Below are 21269 nucleotides of genomic sequence, written 5' to 3'. Positions count from 1 at the left end.
AATGTCATTTAAAACAAAGACTATTTCAAAGTTGAATACTTCCCTATTATACAAGATGCTTTTGTTTTTCCAAATTATAGGCAATTTGAGGTTTATGGGTTTGATGTGCTCATTTTAAGTGTTTATTGTCTTTTGTGTTATTAGAATTTTCCCTGACTCTGTAATAGTTAGATTTGTCACTCCATCCAGACACAGATGTTCTAGGTAAACATAAACTCCAGAACATTCTAGCTACATGTCTCCAGAGCACTGGTGAGATATTTGGAATGAACAATCACCATGTTATTTGTTGCTGTTTTCCTAGGCAAGGAATTGTTCCTCCGGGTCTCACAGAAAATGAGTTATGGAGAGCCAAGTACATCTATGATTCAGCTTTTCATCCCGACACTGGTGAAAAGATGATCTTGATAGGAAGGATGTCAGCTCAGGTTCCAATGAACATGACCATCACAGGTTGTATGATGACATTCTATAGGTGAGTTCTGGCAATGTAACGACAGTTTGTTTGCTTTATATTCCAGAAGCTTAAAGTACATTTTTTTTATGTGAGTGGTTTAATCGAAATAAATGTCATTTCATGTGGCGTTTCAGTTTGTATAAATGTTGCAACTCTAGGGGGTTGTTTTACCTTTTCCCTCTGTTGAGTAGAACTCTCCTTATTGCCCAAAAGGAGGTTGAATTTCTCCCTAAATCTTAGACCCAAAAGAAAATGAGAAAGAAAATAAAAAGATCCTCTAAGCAGATTCTGTTTAATCCATTCATATGCTATAGGTATAAGTATAGGTGTAGGTGTAGACATGTAGTGAGGAGGGACCAGAAATAGCCTACAAATGGCTTTTTTCCCTAAGAGAAGGGACCTGACATTAATCACATTAATTGGGTGCCCACTCTTTGCTGGGCTCCCTTACAAATTTAAGATAAAATTTAAGTAAGTTATCTCCATCCTCACCCTAACCCTCTGAGTTTGTTGCTATCCATATCTAACGAATGAGGAAACTGAGAATCAGAAAAGGTAAAAATCTGCCCAGCCACACCGGTCCTCGGCCTCTGACCCAGAACACACAGTCCTGGACCCAGCGTTCTCCCTTCTCCAGTCCATCTCCTCTCGGGTTACTGGTGCTCATGTTGTCCATTCTGCATGGCGGCTGATTCACAAGCGCTGGTGGGTATGTGATGGATCGATCTGTTTCAGGACCACACCGGCAGTGCTGTTCTGGCAGTGGATCAACCAGTCCTTCAATGCCGTGGTCAATTACACCAACAGAAGTGGAGATGCTCCCCTCACTGTAAAGTAAGACTGGAAGATTTAACTGTCCTCTGCACTTCTCTGGGGTTCATTTGATTCACTGGTGATGCTCTCCTGGTTAAAAAAGTATATTTGTACAAATTGTTTATACGGTTTGGAATCCTAGGGAGCATATTTTTCAGTAGTGTTTCTTTTCCTCCCTTTCTATGTAGGTAACGGTTTTTTGCAGCCTGCCTTTCCAGACATCATCCAGGCCGTTAGTGGCTCTGGTAGGAGGACATGGCTCCCACACCCTAGGGCGCATCCCCGCCTCGCCCCCGCAGAACACACAGCAGGCAGCTCAGGGCTGGCCTGTGTGACATGACACACTGTACCCCCAACCACCCTGTGGGTGTAGACAGATACCAACATCAAAAGTAGCAGAATCAACAGTGTGATCTCTGCAGAAATCCAGGGGAATTTTGTATCTGATTTGTCTTTAAAATAGGACGCCTCCGGAACCCAAAAGAAAGTGAATGGATTTAAAATTTTGCCTCCTGTGAAAAGATGTTCAGATAGACTAAAGTGATTAGTTAACCAAAACTTTGAGCCTAACTTAGTAACACTTCAAAGCGTTTTCTTTTTTGTTTTAACTCTCAAATTGCTTTTGACCATCTGTAGTCTTCTATTATCATCCTAGGGAACAAAGAATATTGAAATCTGCAACCCAGCAGTGCCGGTCACACCTTCATTTCATCCAATCCTTGAATTGGAATTTATTTTAAAGCAAGAGAGAACGGCTTGGGCTTAATTGTATTTTGAGGATGAGACTTTTAGTCTTTTTATACCATAAGATGTCATTTTTAGAATGGCGGCACTGCATTTTTACTTTCAGTATGTATAGTGATATTTTGAGAAGTATTTTTTTATTTAAGCAAATATGCTACAACCATTTAAGCTAATATGCATTTTCCCACATTTGTAGCTTGCTGCACAGTCCCTGCTTCCTGCCCCCAACCACCACGCATGCGTATTCTCTCTGTCTGCTCGTTTGGCGTGGTAGTTAGGTTCTATGTGAAGAATGCCATTTTTGTGTGGGTCTGCGTGCTTTTTCTCTGAATATCTCTACTTGTAGAGTGATGACGAATGTTGTTCTGTGGGATCTCCTTTTTAAAATTTATTTTATTGAAATACAGTTGATTTCCAATGTTGTGTTAATTTCTGCTGTACAGCAAAGTGACTCGTTAACACATACACACATTCTTTTTCATATTCTTTTCCATTATGGCTTATCACAGGATGTTGAGTATAGCTCCCTGTGCTAGACAGTAGGACCTTGTTGTTTATCCATTCTATATATAATAGTTTGCATCTGCCATTCCCAAACTCCCAACGCATCCCTCCCCTACCCCGCTCCCTCTTGGCAACCACAAGTCTGTTCTCTATGTCTGTGAGCCTGTTTCTGTTTCTTTGATAAGTTCATTTGTGTCATGTTTTATGGAATCTCTATTCTTAATCTTGATTTCTTCCAAAAATGTTGGGCTTGAGTTTTCTGACGCACACTTGTTGTTTATGTACCATTTTCCTTCTTTTCAGTGAACTGGGAACAGCTTATGTTTCTGCAACAACAGGTGCTGTAGCGACAGCTCTAGGACTCAATGCATTAACCAAGGTACTCAGATTTTTATTTCCATAGCAGTAAAGCTTCTTAATTTGTTCTCACCTGCCTGGCTCTAAGTCTCTCTGTTAATTTCTCAAAATAGTTCAAGTCCTATGACTCTCTTATTATAGTCATTATCTCCGACTGCTTTCTTAAAGTGTATCTTTCAATACGTTTGGGAAGGAGTGTCACTAATAACGTCTGCCAAGACCCTGGTCTGTACCTGGCACTGTGTATTCAATGCTAAATGCTCACCCATCCATACAGCCCACCAGAGGCTGGGTGCCGGGCTGGGTACCTCCAGGCACTGCCCTGAAGAGGTAGAGGAGTCAGCATCTGAACCCAAGACTGTGGGACTCCAAAGCTCCTGCTCCATCAGCCACATAAAGCCATCAAAATATCTTGGAAGTCTGCCTTGTCCCAGTGTGCCCAGGCTGGAAATAGAAAGTACCTCTAGGAAACCAAGTTTTGAACGTACTCTTGGCCCAAGTTTCTATACAAATAGGACTCTGCATTTGTAGAGGTTTTCAAGAAGAAATAAGTACTTGCATTCAGTACTACAGGAAAAATAAGATCTTGCTTTTGGAATTATCTTTTCTGCAGCATGTCTCTCCGCTCATAGGACGCTTTGTTCCCTTCGCTGCGGTAGCTGCTGCTAATTGCATTAATATTCCATTAATGAGGCAAAGGTAAGCTTAATATGCCCTCTTAGAGAACACTTGTGCTTGACAGTAGGGTCTTATAATAATCTGCTTTGTTGAAACTTAAATAAATTTGTTTTATTTTAATATTTACAGATGAAGTTTTATGAGATCTGGGATCTGCTTCCAAATAATCTGGTTTTGGGGGTGAGGATGGGTCCATTGATGAAACAAGGTCAGCTCTGAGTTGCTGATTATTAAAGCAGGCTGATGGCCGTATGGGGTTTAGAATAGTCTTTCTACCTCTGTATAATAAAAAGTTTAAAAAATAGATCTCAAACTTACGTCTAGGCCTAGAAAGCTTCTTCTATACAATAGGTTCTTCCCCCCTTCCCCCCAAATTTTCTCTTGGGGTTTCAAGTAATATTAATCTATATCTCTGGAAGTATTTTTTAGTGCTGGCAAAAATTAAAGGAGAAGAAAAAACGAGAAAAAAGCATTTTGGAATGGATAACGAAAAACAGGGTAACAGTAGGAGCTATAATTGTAGCAGTAGTGACCATAGTTAAATATGCAATAGTTCCGTGTACTTGTGACGCCTGTGTCAGTACAGTTAGTTTATTTTTTAGTAATTATATCTATCTCTCATTTGGAAAGTTGCTCAAATTTGCACATGAGCTTAGAAATCAGCCTTATCTCTCAGTTAGCATATTCACCTGTTGAGTCCTATTGTTGTTCAAAATGCTACACCTTTTTTTTTCTTACAAAGTTTCCTAGCATTATTTTACTTGTGTGTCTATCACACGAGGATTAAGCATGTTTGTGGTTTTAAAAATAGACTTATTAGTGCCAAAAATGACACCGGAGTGGATTTTTGGATTAAGTAGGGACTTGGGCTTTCACAGCTTCAGTGCTGTTTCCAGCCATTCCGCGAAGGCACCTGTGAACTTCTTTGCCCGTTGTCTTGCTCTCTAGGGAACTCAAAGTTGGCATTCCTGTCACAGATGAAAACGGGAACCGCCTGGGCGAGTCGGCAAACGCCGCTAAACAAGCCATCACGCAAGTAGTTGTCTCCAGGATCCTCATGGCGGCCCCCGGCATGGGTGAGTAGAGCTTTGCCATCCATTCATTTGTTCGGTACGTTTCAATCAAACAAGCGTTGGTGCACCAGTGAGCAATAACCGCAAAGGATCCCTTCCCTTAGTGGAACTTACTTTCTGGTGGAGGAGGCAGAAAACTAACAAAAATAAGTAAAATATGAATAGGTGAGATGGTTATAGAGCTAAGCGATGGGGGGTGGGGAAGAGGGTTGGGGATCTTGGGGTGGAAGTGCTATCGAACGTAAGTCCGTGTGCCCCACATATAGTGAGGCCAAATGATACCAAAATGTTGGGAGTTTGGAGCAGAGAAAGATTTATGGCAGGGCCATGCAAGGACAACGGGTGGCTCATGCCCCCAGAAACCCCCAAACGGTCTCAGCAAAGCATGTTGAAAGGCCAGGTGAGGGAGGGGGGGCACAGGGTGTGTGATCAACTCATGCACAATTCTCTGATTGGTTGATGGCGAGGTAACAGGACAGTTAACATTATCAATCCTTAGGCACCAGAAGGTCTGGGGGCTACGTGCTCATGATCATCAAACAGTTAATTTCTTCCATTGGGTGGTGGTTTTTAGCATCTGAAAAACTCAGGAAATATCCATGAGGTACTGTTAGCTGGGTACTTCAGAGAGGAGATGCAGCAGAGGATATGGGGAAGGGGTCTGTCCCAGGAAGACCCCGTGCGGTCCTGCTTGGTTACAGAAGTAGACTGGACAGATGGGAGCGAGGGAGCCAAGTGGTTCCAGGGTCGAATATTCTGGGCAGACGGAACAGCAGGAGAGCAGGGAGCTGTGCCCAGTGTGACGGAAGCATCACAGGAGGCAGGTGCAGCGGGAGGGGAGAGAAGGGTGTGGGAACAGTAGAACGGAGTAGACGAGGCCCCAGCGGGCAGAACGCAGATGGCCCTGCAAGCGTTTGGAGCCCTGGCTTTTAGTCTGAGGGGCAGGAGGCCGTGGAGGGTTTCGAGCACAGGAGTGGGAATAATAATCCGGCTTAGGTTTTAACTGAGTGACTCAGGGTCCTGCGTTGAGAGTAGGCTGAAGAGGGACCAAGAATGGTGGTTGGAGACTGTTCAGGAAGCTGTTGACTGCTGCAGGCAAGAGATTATGGTAGTTGGACCAGGGCAGTGACAGTGAAGGTGATGACAATTTGAAGGGAAAGAATTTGATCTTTGTAAATCTTGAAAAGAAACTTCCAAAAGTTCTTGAATAGGAATAACTTCTACTGAAGATTTATTCGTATCAATGGGAAAACCTTAGAGCATGAACCAAGTTGGGTTATTTATAGGAGCTATTAATATGTGACTCAGTTTTGTCCCTAGGGCCTGGACTCAACATAACCAAAAGCAGAAAATCTCCATGGTGATTTAGTTCCCCTGAGAATCTCTCGTCCACTCCTAAGGCTTCTTCAGCTACCCTCAGACCAGGGCTCTCGAGAAGGTTCTCAGACTTACTCAGAAATCAGAGGGCCCGGGAGTACATAACTCTTTGCAGAAAAATATAAATCTATATTTTACAGAGAGAAATGAGTATGTTTACTTTCCTTGTCTAAATCAGATGCAAACAGCACTTGGCTATTAACTAAACTCTCAAAAGAAGCATACTTAATCAAGTGCTGTCAGGTTTTCTCACTAATATTTTTTGTTGTCTTTAAATTCCTTTTGTCACTGGGAAAGCTCATCAGCAGACAGTAGGAGTGGGCAAAGGAAAGGTGAAGAAAAGGGCATGAAAGAAAACTTGGAGGCGCATTCCAGCCAATTGCACTCCAGCTAATTGGTTATCTGATTTAACCACCATTAAGTGATTTAACAAAGAAGCACCTCAGTGCCCTCATGAGACAGCGGTGTGCACCGTAGGGGTGAGTGAATGGTGGAAACCACAGTCGTGAACTGTAGGCCAGGAGTCCCCTGAGTCCGGGACCAGCACGTTGTCAGTAACCTACGAGGAGGCTGGGGAGGCAGCCCCAGAACACCTGCTGAGCCCAGATTTCCAGTTTGCCGAAATCAAGGTGGCCATTCTGGCTTCTACCCTGGGTGGGCTTTTGGTTTTGTTCTTTCCCATTTTGAAATAAGGACGCTCCTCTTTGAAGTTCAGCCGGCCCAACAACTTTGTTTCCAGTGGCTTGGTTACTTTAAACATTATTTAGTCCCCGGAGAAGGAACGCAATCTTTCTATCCCAGCGAAATCTCTAAAGGTAATTCATATATTGAAATTGATGTGACAGTTTAGTCTGATAAAAATCATGAATAAATGAACTAACACTATCCAGTGTTTTACGTGCATCATTGCATCTAATCATCCTGGCTAGTTTGATACAATTGTGCCTATTATATAGATGAGGAAAACAGAAAACTGAGGCTCAGAGAATTGTTTTCCAGGCTCACCCAGCTAGCAAGTGGTCTGCGTGACTCAAAGCAGGAATCTTTATACTGGACTCTACGTGGGATGGACACCCCAGGAAGGCTGCATTTGTTTCATTGGTATAGGAGGGAGAAGTTCCTGATGTTTGTACTGCTGTGTATTTAATGTTAGATATAAAGTTCTCTTCAATGTCATAAAATTTTCTGGCTGGCAAAGAGCATTGTGTTATTTTTCAAAAATCTAGAGAATGGAAACAATGGATTTTTTTAAAAAATACTAAGGTATTTTAAAGAATTATTGCAATTACTTTTACTCTGCCAGTGTGAAAATAGCCTAAAAGTAATATAAGCCTTTTGTGAAATTGTTGGGGGGAACAAAAAAAAAGTGAGCTGAAAATAGACATGAAGATTTAAGTGGATCTATCTTTACTTCCAGCCATCCCTCCCTTTATCATGAACACTTTGGAAAAGAAAGCCTTTCTCAAGGTAAGCCCCACTTCTATTTATCCTTGTCTCAATCCTTTCAGTTTGTTTTCAGACTTCAAATTGAAGTATTTCCCACATGAATAGTGAGTAAAGAATTTGAAGGCCAGTGGCAATTGGGCACTTCCGGGAATATTTTATTTCTAATATCAGATATTTGAAAAAGCTCTCATAAATCTTCATTTATTGAATGCTGCCCACTCCTCTTGAGAGGTTATAACCCGGGTACACAGTCATCGTAGTCAGCAGTCGGATCCCTAGCTAGACAATAATGAGGAGATGGTGTGAATTTGGAATGATGTGTTTGTAAGTCCCGATACATACTATCAGAAAGGAAGAAATAACCTGGAGTAGTAGCTTCACAGAACACTGAATTTAGAGCCCTGATGTATTTTTCTTTGGTGATCATATCTAATAATCTATTAATCTATCAGCCGCCTCTCCTCAGGGTCTGAAAATATTACAGGATGAAACTGTCACTGAGAAATCTCTGTGCACTGTCTGCATTGTTTTTGTAACTTCCATGGTTTAATGCAATCATATGTATGCTCCATCTTAGCTTTCCAGTTCTTGTAACAAGTAGGAAAGGGTGGGATAGGGTGACTCGTTTGGCTCCTGCTGTATCTAGAAACTGACACCATTACACCTGCGGGGAGGAATGGGTCCAGTTCCTTGCTGGAGGAGCAGGTGTGTTGTAAACACTGCAACTCTCTTGGGGTGAATTGTTTTGAGTCTTAGCGACAGAACCGTCACACTGAGAGGACGGTATCGGACTTTGAAAAAAGGACATGGTTCACAGACCAAACACTTCCTGAATGATTTCTGTGATTAGGAGAATTCTAAGTGTCCAACAGGTAAATGTTCATTGACCTTTATTCACCCTGTGGGCTCCGTCCAGGCCAACACTAAATACTTTCAATACAATCACATTCTTAGAAAAATAAGCCAAGAAAGGATGCTTTGCAAAAATAGTAGTGTTGTGTGCCTCATCTGACCGGCATGTCGACGCACCAACCCCGTGTGAGGGAAAGGGACCCTCTCTTCAGCAGCCCCCTCCCAGTCTTCCCTGGGAGCTTTGGGTACGTGAGCAGATTGTATTCCCTGAGCTTCTTCCTCTGGCAATCTTACATGTCGATGTGAATGGCAAGATAGGGTGTCACAGTGGCTCTGTAGTGACTGAACTATCCCATTGCTCCTGGGAACGTTCCCAGGGGTGTCCACAGACCCCCGGTCCACCCCAGGAGGCTGCATCCTCAAATGCACTCTGAGTCCCCGTCCCATCTCCTGTGAGGGTTTCTACAGCCTTAAGTGTAAGATTAAACAAAAATATAAAACAGTTACACTGATTTAATCAGTAACGCTATTAGTGATGACCGAAATGTAAATGTGACCTCATTTGACATGATTTACCTACTTCGATGAGCCCTTATTTTGAGGATTCATGAAAAGGCTTTGCTGAAGTCTGTTTCTGCTGCAAATTTTAGAAAAGATTAATTCTTTAAAGCTGCTCAGGGATTAGTTTATGTACTAGAACAGGGACTAGATCTTGAAATTACCAAATTATGTAAACAGATGAACTCTTTAAAGCTGCCAAAGGAATTAGTGTATGTGCTTGAACAGTGACTAGATCTTAAAACTACTAAATTATGTAAACACCTAAAACTCACCAACTTTGACATTTCAGTGATTTTTCAAATAATCTAAAAAAAAGAAAATTAATGCTCCTTCCTCTATCCATCCCTGCTTTCCTTATGGAACGTAATTTAGGCTTTGAGGGAGAAAACCTATCAAATGAACTTAGAAAGGGGGCCATCAACATTAGCCTCCAGGATGCTAATAGGAAGTGACCCGTCCAGTGGATCCTTAACTTTGCAGACATGGAATTGATGCCCTGGGTTCTTCTCTGCTGGCTCTTGATCTGATAAGTCATTAGGATTATAGTCTTTCTGCAAGGGCATATGTTGACCCAGGCAACCTTTGGATTTGCCTGGTTGTTAATTTCTTCAGGTATTGGCATGCCAACCTTGGGAACAATGGAGAATCAAAAACCGTGTTTAATAAACCCAACTTCCCCTCCCATGGAATTTAAGCAAAATCAGGTTTTTAAAGCAAGACCAGATTTCTGGGTAGATAACAAGGCTTGGAAATTGTCATCTCATCATGTTAGTGTGTCTGGCATAAAAGTGAACTTTGGCAAGAGAGGAATACTTTTGCAAGTGTGGGTCATTCCATCAATAACATATGATTGTCGTGAATTTGCAGGTGACTGTGAGAGCAGTTGGGAGGCCACCTTCAGTGACAGTGTGTCCCCACCATTGAAGCTTTCCCATCCCCTTCTCTCTTCCTCTCAAACGTCACCCAGCACCCAGTTAGCAGAGGTATGTCAGCAGCCCGGCTCTGGAGTGGAGACTCCTAATCTTGCCAGCTGCCACTGCTGGTGGGACATTATTCCCCGGAGTCTCACTCCAGGCTCTGGTTACTGAGCACACGTGGCTGCTTACATGTGAGCTGATCATGGCGTGGGATTCCAGAAATTCGGTAGGAAAGTCTGCATTCGACCCTACATTCATGCTAAAGAGTTAGGTCACTGGGGAAGACATGTGAAATGAACTTGGTCCTTTACTCTCCCAACTGCCTTTGAACTCCTGGGGTCTCAGTGTTGTTGGAAAAGTTGCCACGGTTACTCTCATATCTTGGTGACAAACACTGGGCAGGAGACATAGCTGGGCATATTGTATCATTTTCTTGCTGGGACAGACAGAAATTGCTGTAGATACAGCCTGGCATTTTCTTCCATGAAGCAACCAGCAGATGATACAAGCGGTTAGCCACTGTTGCCACACTGCCCTAGGCTTTTCACAGCAATACATGAATAAATATTGTGTTTTCCTCCCTTGTTTTTGTTTGTGGTTTTCAGCTTTGCTTGGTACCGTACCCTTCAATAATCATAGAGAGGTGTGCCACCTCGATTCCCCTCTGCCCGCCCCACTCCACTACTGAAGGGCCTCATGTGGAACCGGAAGGGGCCGCTGGCATCAGAAGCCATGGGGCAGGGTTGGGGGAGGAGGTCAGAATAGCTCATGGGTCAGTCCGAGCACCTCGCTAGCTACACAGGGTCTGGCTGCAGCTGAACTCGTTCGGACTTCTGTGGAGGATGATGCTTTGAAAAAGCAATGGCTAAACGTTGAGCTCTTCAGACATAACATCCCACTCCCATGTTCAGGGTTGCTGTTACACCAAAATATTGCATTTTGCCCATGTAGCGAGGACTGTAGGACTTCACTGATACCTATGGCCATTACAAAAGCATAGGCAGAGCAGCTTATCTTCCTATCCATATGTTTCCATCTGCAAAGCACTTTCACATGCTATTTGGAAGGGCAGGCTTTTCTGAGCCCTTTCACAAAGGCTTAGAGGTCATTTCCTCAGCCGTTCATGTCCACGTGGGTGGCATCTGCCTGGGTCGGTTAGCCCTCTGATTGTTCCCGCAGCTCCAGCGGCCAGATGTGCCTCTCTGCAAGGATGTACTTATCTGGGCTTTTACCTTGAATATGACCAGACTCCTCTGCAAACATGAAATGAATTGAATGTTCTTGGCCTTTTTAAACGGTGAGCTCGGGGAGCCTTCGGCATGACTCATACTTCCCCCCACGCTTTATCTTTTCCCAAATGGAGCGCTGGCAAAAAGTATCAGCCGTGGGCAGGTGACTCACAGAAATCTTTGCAGTAAAACCAAAAAGTTCACTGCTTAAAATCTGGTGCTTTTCCCAACAGTGTTCTTGAAGAGTAGCTCCTGTGGTCTCTCTACTTTGCTGGCACTTTCATTGGGAATAAAGTTGATATGGTCTGGGTCAGATAAGAGCTGCTCGTTCCTTAAGTTCTAGTTCATTTATATTTTCTTTAATAAAAGTGGACGGCTCTGTCTACTCAGTAGATTTTCAGGATTGTCTGCTAATGGAGTGTGAATGTGGCATTTATTTGTTCATTCATTTATTTTATTCAGCAGCCCTTTGTTGACTGCCTGTTGCATGCCAAGCAATGTGCTAGGTCCTAGCATCAGAGAAATAGGGCTTGGGCCCTGCTCTCAGGGACCATATAGCATGGTGGTGGGGAGAGGCACAGGGCAAATGGTTCCAATACATGGTGAGTACAGCGTGAGGCACAGAGGGAGCATAGAAGAGGTTTCGCCCCCAACTGCCCTAGGTGGGCAGAGGCTTGAAGACAACTGGCCAGGGACATCTGCTTTGCAGAAACTCAGAGAAGACACAGAGCATGGCTTGTTGGGAGAGTTGTAGATGGTCAGGTTGCCTGGGATGTGGGCCACGTGTAGGGAACTGACTGTACCATATATAAAAATCAACTCCCAATAGTTCATGGAATCTAAATGTAAAAATCTACCATTGTCAAACTTCTGGAAGAAAATACAGCAGAACATCTTTGAGATCTAGACTTGGGCAAAGATTTCTTAGACATAACACCAAAAGCACAGTCCATAAAAGAAAAAATTGACAAATTGGGCTTCAACAAAAGGTTAAAGTTCTGTTTTTTGAAAACTGTAAAGAGATTGAAAAGACAAGAAACAGACTGGGAGAAAATTTATGCAAAGTATGTGTCTGATAAAGGCCTTGTATCCAGAATATATAAAGAGTCCTCAATAATTTTTAAAGAAAACAACGCAGTTGGGGTTTTTTTTGCATTTTTTTTATTGGATTATAATTGCTTTACAATGGTGTGTTAGTTTCTGCTTTATAACAAAGTGAATCAGTTATACATATACATAGGTTCCCATATCTCTTCCCTCTTGCGTCTCCCTCCCTCCCACCCTCCCTATCCCACCAGTTTTTTTTTTTTTTTAAAAAGGGCAAAAGGTTTGAACAGACATTTCACCAAGTATATATAGATATAAAATAATATCACATGTAAAGATGCTCAGTATCTTTAGTCATTGGGGAAATTCAAGTTTAAAACCACATTAGCTACCGTTAAACGCCTATTGGAATGGCTAAAATCAAAAAGACTGACCATAACAAGTGTTGACAAGGCTGTGGAGGACCTGAAACTCTCATCCCCTGCTGGTGGGAATGTAAAATGATACAACCACTTTGGAGAAGAGTTTGGCAGTTTCTTAAAAAGTTAAACCTATGCTTACCATGTGACCCAGCCATTTCACTCCTAGGTATTTACCTAGAAGAAATGAAAACATATGTCCATAAAAGACAGATGTTCAAAACAGCTTTATTTGTAATAGCCCAAAACTGGAAACAATCCAAATGTTCCTCAACAGGAGAATGAATGGAGTATCAAAGCAATACATTCTATGCAGTGGAATACCTAACCCAGCAATAAGAAGTCCTGAACTATGGATACATACAAGAGCATGAATGAATCTCAAAACAATTACACAAAAAAGTAGATACTGTATAGAAAATCCTAGAAATTATAACCTAGTATATAATGACAGAAAGTAGATCAGAGGTTGCCAGGCAATGGGTACAGGATTTAGGGAAGATGGTGGAATTGCCAAGGGCACAAGGAACAAGGAAAACATGAAGGATGATGGCTATGTTAATTATTTTGATTGTGGTGATGGCTTCACAGCTGAATACTTATGTCAGAACTTTTATCATACACAGTAAGTATGTGCAATTTATTGTATTTCATAAAGCTGTTGGAGGAAAAATCATTGGGAGGAGAAAGAATTTACTCATATCAACTTTTTGAGCTCTTACTTCATTGAATATATATCTTTTAAACTTGTGATTACTGTCTTTAATTCATTTAAACTTTTCATTTAAAATATCCTCTGTTTGCACAATTCTGTGCTAAATAAGTTATGTCCCTCCCTCACGGAGTTCTGTGATTATCTAGGGGAAAACCAAACATTCTCAGCTCACTTATTTAATCTCAGACTAATTTCTGTTTAAGAAGTAGGGATGGGCTTCCCTGGTGACACAGTGGTTGAGAGTCCACCTGCCGATGCAGGGGACGTGGGTTCGTGCCCTGGTCCGGGAAGAGCCCACATGCCGCGGAGCGGCTGGGCTCCTGAGCCATGGCCGCTGAGCCTGCGCGTCCGGAGCCTGCGCGTCCGGAGCCTGTGCTCCGCAACGGGAGAGGCCACAACAGTGAGAGGCCCACGTACCGCAAAAAAAAAGAAGTAGGGATGAAGGAGGCAGGATGGGATGCTGGGAAGGAGTCGGGAGGAGGGATGACATCCAGGTTGGGTTTCATGGGAGAGATCAGAATTCTCCAGGATCCTTGTCGTTACCGAGAGCCTTTCCAACAAAACCCTCTGCACAAGCCGCCATCAGCCTTTGGTTTGTACACATCCATTGTTGAGATTACACACAGCTGTTCAAGAGTCCACTTGACCTGAGGATGGGCTCTCATGGGTTCATCTTCCCTCAAGATCTCATTCAGGGCTTAGCTTGCCTTCCCATCACCAAGTCTGTGTACCCGCACAGATGACACACATCTGGGAAGTGCTAGGAAGAGGATTTACCATCTCCTTATGAAAATCCTTCATCATCAGACAGAGCCAGTTGCCCCAGATACAATATTTCCTTTTCCTGCTTTCCTTGGAGGGGTGGGGCCCCTCTGTGCGAGCTCCATGGTCTGTCTCTGCTTGATGACATCTCTCCCTTCCTCTCCAGTCCATGCCTCTCTCCCTTCACGTTCACCCATGTGATGTACCTCTTCGCCAGAGGAGTCTCCTCGGGGACCAGGGTATGCCTGTCACACAAGCCTCCTTGGGGTCATGAGCTTTTAACAGCTTGTGTTGACGCTTAACTAAGTTGGCTGATTTCATCACAGCCAGTTCACAACTTGGTTGCAGCTCTTTCAGGGGCCTTATTGATATAATCTATGTATTTCGTTGCTCTTTATATGGCATATTATGCTTTTTTAAAACTCCCTTTTGAACACTAAAAATCTAACAGCACTTATTCTCTAAAAGACCAACCAACTCATTCATTTCCATTAACAAAAAAGTAACAGGCAAAAATTTGTCATGCCAGCAATAGTTTTAGCCATACCGACAGCAACTAAAACCAAGAAAGGAAAGGTGCAGAGGAGGGGGGGGGATACTTGTTGCGTTTCTGCTACGTTCCGGGCACGGTGCTAGGTGCTTTATGAATGTTATCTGGCATATCTTCACTCACACGCTTTGAGGAAGCTGTCGTGATCCTCATTTTACAGAGAAGGAACCAAAGGTTGGAGACCGTGCCCTTTTCCCACGGTGGGGATGAACTGGTAGGGCAGAGATTTCATTGCAACTTTGTCTGTCTTCCAGCCTTGGAACCACGCTCTACAGACCCCCAGCCAGGAGAGAAATTATAGCTAAGTGATAACCATTTCTCCAGCTCCCATATAGCCAGGCATCTCTCAGATTATATGTGCAAGGGAGAAAAATGAGAAGCCGCTTAATCTTTGCCTGTGCATTCATGAGCAGATCAAAGAGGGAAGTCAGGACTAACTATAACGCTGTTACAGTGTTACCCCTGCATTTCACTAATCGCATTCCAGCTGGATCTTGTAATGTGGTGAGGTTCCTGTCCCAGTTAACCAGCAGAAGAAATTGTTTCTAAGAGCCTGTATAAAAAGTACTCAAAATAATTTATTTCTCAACACAGAGGTTCCCATGGATGAGCGCGCCTATTCAAGTTGGATTAGTTGGCTTCTGGTGAGTAGAATTACTTTGATGTCATTAATTTCTTTTTTTTAAGATAAATATACAGCATTTGAAATGTGAGGGATAATATGGGACACACGTTTTGAAAATGAGACCATCCCAGAACATCTGGAACTTATGGTCCCAGTCATTAGCTAGACATAAGCTGTCTTTAGAGAAACCAACAACATTTGGGGCTATTTGTGTGATTCTTTTTTAAACTCCTTTCATCTCTTTGATTTTAAAAATATATATATTTTGGCAGTCCTTGGTAGTAAAATTATACGAACAGGACATATTTTTGTGAGGCAGCATAATACTCGAAAGAAAGAAAGGGGATTGTTATCAAAGTAAAATAATAAAAAAGAATCTGAAAAGTCGACCATTTCAAAAATGCTCTGATCTGTTTCCTTTTTTTTTAAGTTTGGTATTTGCTACACCTCTGTGCTGTGCTCTGTTTCCTCAGAAAAGGTATGTATTTGTTACTCTTCAGAGTGATCATGCGTTTTAATCCCAAAAACCAGTTGAAGACACAGGTCCATTTCACTAGTAGGAAAGTTGAGTCTCAAAAAGATAATGAAGCCAAGCCTCTAAAAGGAAGAGATAAGAGGCAGAAATGAAATGCGTGTCTGTCTCATATCAAAATTCTCTTTGCCCAGCTCTTTTCTACCTGCTACTGTTACATTTGAAAATTCTTTATTCTTGTGTAAGACTCAGGTTAACTCTGGTGCCAATTTGCTCTTATAAGAATGTAAATATGGCTTGATGTCCAATCCATTGGCAAATGCGTCTATAATGCAGATATATTCGAATTTAAGTTCCACCCCCAGGGACAGCAGTTATATGCACTTAGCTTTGGTGGTTGGTATATTTGCTTCCCTTCTTCCTACTTAGGGTTTTTTTTTTCTTTTTTTTTTCTTTTTTTGCCTTAAAAGCTTGATTGTGCACGTGTCTTTCATCACAAGCTGCCCTTGAATCCTGCCTTTGATGTAGTAACTGTATTGACAGGCATGAAATCAGCATCCCATAAATCTAAGGCTTCAGCTTTTTTCTGTTCTAACATCAAGGCATAGAGGAGCAGCATTTTGTTGTTTTGCTGTGGTTTGTGTTACCAGACTCCTGCCCTTGTAATATCCTTCGTGGGCCAGCAGGCCCCAAACATATGGCCTTTAATGCCCTAGGCTTTCACAGTGGGTTTGGGATGAGGTATTCTGTTCTAGAACTAACTTCATCAGGTCCCTCTACCTGATAGAAAAATCCATCTTTTATCCGGTCTTTCACTTCTGCCTTTGACCCCCACTGTTCTTAGTTGGGGATTTAAATTTCAAGGAGAGGGAACTTTTATCACCTTGATGCCTACAGCTAAGCCCCCCTTGAAGAGGGCGGGACCTTCAGAACCTCTGTTGAAGCCCAGTACAGATGAATTTCCTAAAGAGGAGCACTCTTACCTATTTAATTGTACAAACCCCAGAATCTCAGGGCTTAAGGTAAGACATGTTTATTTCATTAGCATATCGCATTGGAATGTGTGTTCAGCCCTTGACCTTGCGCTCGGTGACTTAGGAACATGGCATTTGGGTCGAGAAAGATCTGACTTCAAATCTCAGTTACACCTCCAGTTTCCTTATCTGGAAAATTAGGATAATCCCTGACTTGCCAGGCTTTTATAAGGGTTAAAACGCATAACGTCGGACCCCGAAACTGAGTACTAAGTCATACCCATTATCAGTATCAGTATCAAAATCAGCAACATGATTTTAAAATTACCCAAGTTCCCACTATATGGAAAAAAAATAGCCATTGTGGTTTTTTTCTAGTGTTTTTCTATATTCATAATTTTTCTCTTTTTTGCATATGTTTATAAATCTATATCCTACCTTTTTTTTTTAATTTATTTTATTTTTTTATTTTTGGCTGTGCTGGGTCTTCGTTTCTCTGCGAGGGCTTTCTCTAGTTGCAGCAAGCGGGGGCCACTCTTCATCGCGGTGCGCGGGCCTCTCACTATCGCGGCCTCTCCTGTTGCGGAGCACAGGCTCCAGACACGCAGGCTCAGTAGTTGTGGCTCACGGGCCTAGTTGCTCCGCGGCATGTGGGATCCTCCCAGACCAGGGCTCGAGCCCGTGTCCCCTGCATTGGCAGGCAGATTCTCAACCACTGCGCCACCAGATAAGCCCCCTGGCAGGAGTTCTTTAGACCCAACCAAGTTGTCAGTTACTTGCCACGCAGTCGTAATTTGGATGTTTGGTGGTCATCTGGGTGGATCTTTTCAAGTCCAAAGAGATAGAGCAATAGGAGAATGAGAAAGACTGAGGGGAAAAGCCTTGGCCTCAGTGCGCTTCTTCACGGCCAGAGAACTGGTCTCTGCCAGATCCTGCAGGCGACGTCAGCTGCCACTTAACGGGCTACTTGAATCTACATGGCTCAGGGTAAGTCCCAGCCGCCCTTCAGAGGGGAGCCGTAGCCCAATAGGTGGATCGAGATTATGGCCTTGGAGGCCCCGCATTGGGTGCCAGGAAAGATGTTGCAGGAAAGAGAGTGGGGTGCGAGAGGATGGTCACATCCCAAGTCATGTCTGAGTCCCTGGGATGGCCGCCACGTGTGGGTTCTTGGCTTCGTGCAGGCAAGGATTCAAGAGCAAGACATAGTAAAGTGAAAGAAGGTTTATTCAGGGAGATACACACTCCATAGACAGAGCGTGGGCCATCTTGGAAGGCAAGAGGCCTCCTACCTTTTTGACCTCGTAGTTTACCACATCTCAACTATATTAAAGAACAAATCTTTTTTTTTTTTTTTTTTTTTTTTTTGCGGTACACGGGCCTCTCACTGCTGTGGCCTCTCCCGTTGCGGAGCAACAGGCTCCGGACGCGCAGGCTCAGCGGCCATGGCTCACGGACCCAGCCGCTCCGCGGCATGTGGGATCTTCCCGGACCGGGGCGCGAACCCGCGTCCCCTGCATCGGCAGGCGGACTCCCAACCACTGCGCCACCAGGGAAGCCCCAAGAACAAATCTTTTTAAAAGACTAATTATGTAGTGTTACCAAACCCAGGTTCGGCTGCTTGCCGCTCAGAAGCCAATAATTCAAGAGGCAAGTGTCAGTAGAAAGGAAAGGTGCTTTAATCATAAAAGCTGGCAGTCTGGGGAGAGGGTGGACTTGTGTCCAGAGACCAGCTCTGATGATTCTGCTCAGCCATGACAGTTTTTAAAGGGAAAAAAATGGAGGGGGAAGAATCTCAGCGAATCATCGAGGCAGGAGGTTGGATTCTGCATCATTCTCCGTCGCGTTGAGTGCAGACTGGCTGACTCTCTTCACATGTTATCTTGCCCCATGATCTGCCTGCGGGATTGCCTAGGGAGATTCGTTGCGGGTAGAGAGCTAGTCATTTTTTTAACTGCTTACTTCTTCATTCTTCTTTTTATCTAGGAAAAGAATCAACAGGTTAGACAAGGCATGGTGTGCATTCAGGACAGCACAAGTCAGGAGTTAGGCTAATCGCTTAGTGATCTCATCCTTGTCATTAGGTTCTTTTAAGATTAGAGGGGAACAGAAATGGGCAAACAGGAAAGGGGCAAACGAGTTGCTTTCAATAACAAAATGTCCACAGTTTTTCGGGACAGTGTTTCTTCATCCTTAATATATATGCACATATAAAACATTCAAGTACATTTTTAAATGTATAAAGCAAGCACTAACAGTGGTCAACAAGAGATGTTTTTTCTCATACATTTTAGTATTTTCTGAAAGTTTTAGAATAAGTATGTTTTACTATACAATGGACAAAAGCAGATTAACGCAAGTGAATTTGTAGTGCTAAAAAATTCCACTGAGTGCATATATCTTTTTTTAATTAACGGTGAACATTTATGTTGTTTTCCTTGGGAAGTGGAGTGACCACAGGTCATTTTCCAATACCATCAGGGTCTAAGAGTGTCATCACCATACCTCCTTGCTGGCAAAAGTGGTTTTTAAGGCTTTTAATAAGATGAGAGGTAAAAAGCGTATCTCAGTGTTGGGTTTTGATGGTGCCTTTCTTTGATATTTAGTGACAGTTTTCTGAGAGGAACAGGATACTCGTTTTCTGGGCACGTGAAGCATTTTTCAAACAGGACTCTGTTGTCCCAGTCACGGGGGGTGGGTGGGGCTACTCTCTCTCCTCTCTCCAGGTTCTAATTCCCACCTCCGCCCGTGGAATGACCCTGCCTGTCGTTTCTCCCTTCTCCCAGTTCCATGTCTGTGACAAGCTTGGAGGCCGAGCTGCAAGCCAGGATCCGAGAGACCCATCCTGAATTACGGCGCGTGTACTTTAACAAGGGATTATAAAGTAGGGAAAGAAACATCTTCAGAGGATCCTACCAACCACAAGTGTGGTGTAGCCAAGTTGGTAAGGAATATCCTGGTTCTGGTCGACAGGTGACAGATACCTTTTAACGATCCACGTTAGCCTTTTAGAGTCAAGCTGCTACTTCTAGCACAGCACCTGGGGTGGCCTCCCCTTACATTTGAATCATGGTACAATTTACAGAAACACCCTTCCTGTAGCTTTTATAGTCATTGTTTTTTCAAAGACAATATCCCAACCCTCACCCAGAGTTTTCAAAAGCACCGCTAGGCATAGAGTAGATGTTCAGTATATTGACTGTCAGTCAATGAAAAGGAAATCTGTTTAAAATACTGAATTTTTATCCTACTCTTGTTTCAAATCAAGGAGAGCTCAGTAGTGAGTTGAGAAAACACAAAAGCTCTGAAGCCAAACTGTAAAAGAAAATGACTCGTAAATATTAAGGACAGTTTACTTTCCTGCCCAGTTCGGGCTGGAGGCGACCCGAAGTAGATGATGAGTTCTTTGCATTTGTAGGATAAAAGCTCCTTCATACACCTCCCGGAAGTCAGAGTGATAGACAATTGTGAAAGGTCCCTGCTGTCAACAGCTGTATGCTTTCGTATTGCTGGTGGATTTCTTCGGTTGAGTTTGAAATTTATTCTATTTTACATTCTTATGAAGATATCAATCTTACCTTGCACTTGTTGACTTTATATTCAATCATTTAAATCAACTAATCAAATAACGGAAATGCACAAATGTCAAATTTTGGAAGTATATTCGAAACCAACGCTGTATGACTGGGTTGAATCTGGCGTGTTTGATTTTTTTTTTTTTTAGAAGCGAGAGAACAGTTCCCTCTGCCTACATGTCTTTTCTTGTCATCCTCGTAGATCTCTTTGGCGTTCAGAAAGATACGGAAATAATGTGTATGTGAATCAATGACTCAATGAATTTTACTTGAATGTTGTATATTACATTCCACCCTGTTTGAAAATAATGAACCCATGGACCACTGTTTACATCATCTGTAGTATCTTCACATATAATATATTTAATGTTAATAGATTATGTTTCAATTCTGTAGAGGTTCAAAGGCATACGTGAGGTGGTCATTTCACTGAGTATAGACCACTCGATTCGATCTGTAATTCAGAATGTAGAAACTAGTTTGGGCAAATTTTTCCTGACACTGTGACCAGACTGAATTTCCTCATAAAGAAAAAATGGTGTGCCTCGTGTCTGTGTTTCTCTTTTCTCTGAAACGATGAATGGACCTGAAGGTTTTGGGCCACTCTGAGCCTTCCTTTATATACTGCCGGAATATTCTCATTTAGATTTCCTGTCTTAAGCCATTTGAAGCAAAAGAGCTTCCCCATGACATTCTGGCCTTGGATGTCTTTTGTGGCCATAGATGCTTCTCTTTAAAAATGGGTAAAAGCAGGAAATTCAAGGCAGAGCTCCACGAGGTGCTTAAAGGGCACTTTTAACAAGAAACTAAAGCCCTTGAGGCCTACCCCACTCGCCCCAGCTAATCTCAGAATGCTTACCCCCAGTCAGGTGGCAGCTCCATGTCCAAATCTTAACCTTCGTTGAAAAATTAATGAGTGCCTGGTTGGAAGATTGACAAACTGACCAAAATTTTAATACACACCAGGATGAGATGGCCAAAGGATCATTACAAAAGGGATAATGAGCCTGGAGATGTGTCTTTTTAAACATCATCTGTTGAAGCTTCTGACTCTTGATGCTTTTATAGAGAACTATGAATTGTATAGTTGAATCATGGTTTATATAAAGGAACAAAATGAACCAA

General features: G+C 42.8%; 1 protein-coding gene across 4 annotated transcripts in view; it reads left to right on the top strand.

The window, feature by feature from the left end:
• The window catches only part of SFXN1 (sideroflexin 1), a 47414-nt gene extending 26727 nt beyond the window's left edge, over nucleotides 1-20687 (top strand). For 3 of the 4 annotated variants that reach the window (XM_060008365.1, XM_060008363.1, XM_060008362.1), the window contains 9 exons: nucleotides 305-475; nucleotides 1193-1291; nucleotides 2822-2897; nucleotides 3489-3574; nucleotides 4502-4629; nucleotides 7421-7470; nucleotides 15096-15145; nucleotides 15557-15604; nucleotides 19356-20687. In XM_060008365.1, coding sequence (XP_059864348.1) covers nucleotides 399-475; nucleotides 1193-1291; nucleotides 2822-2897; nucleotides 3489-3574; nucleotides 4502-4629; nucleotides 7421-7470; nucleotides 15096-15145; nucleotides 15557-15604; nucleotides 19356-19452 — 711 coding nt within the window. In that variant the 5' untranslated portion in view covers nucleotides 305-398 and the 3' untranslated portion in view covers nucleotides 19453-20687. Of the gene's footprint in view, nucleotides 1-304; nucleotides 476-1192; nucleotides 1292-2821; nucleotides 2898-3488; nucleotides 3575-4501; nucleotides 4630-7420; nucleotides 7471-9729; nucleotides 12297-15095; nucleotides 15146-15556; nucleotides 15605-19355 lie in introns of those variants that run through there. The other variant, XM_069540571.1, reaches the window with a different exon arrangement.
• The last annotated feature ends 582 nt before the right edge of the window (nucleotides 20688-21269 follow it).

The sequence above is a fragment of the Delphinus delphis genome, chromosome 3, assembly GCF_949987515.2.
Source record: "Delphinus delphis chromosome 3, mDelDel1.2, whole genome shotgun sequence".
NCBI lineage: Eukaryota > Metazoa > Chordata > Mammalia > Artiodactyla > Delphinidae > Delphinus > Delphinus delphis.
Note: the sequence above shows the minus strand (reverse complement) of the source record. Positions and strands in the feature narration are given on the sequence as shown.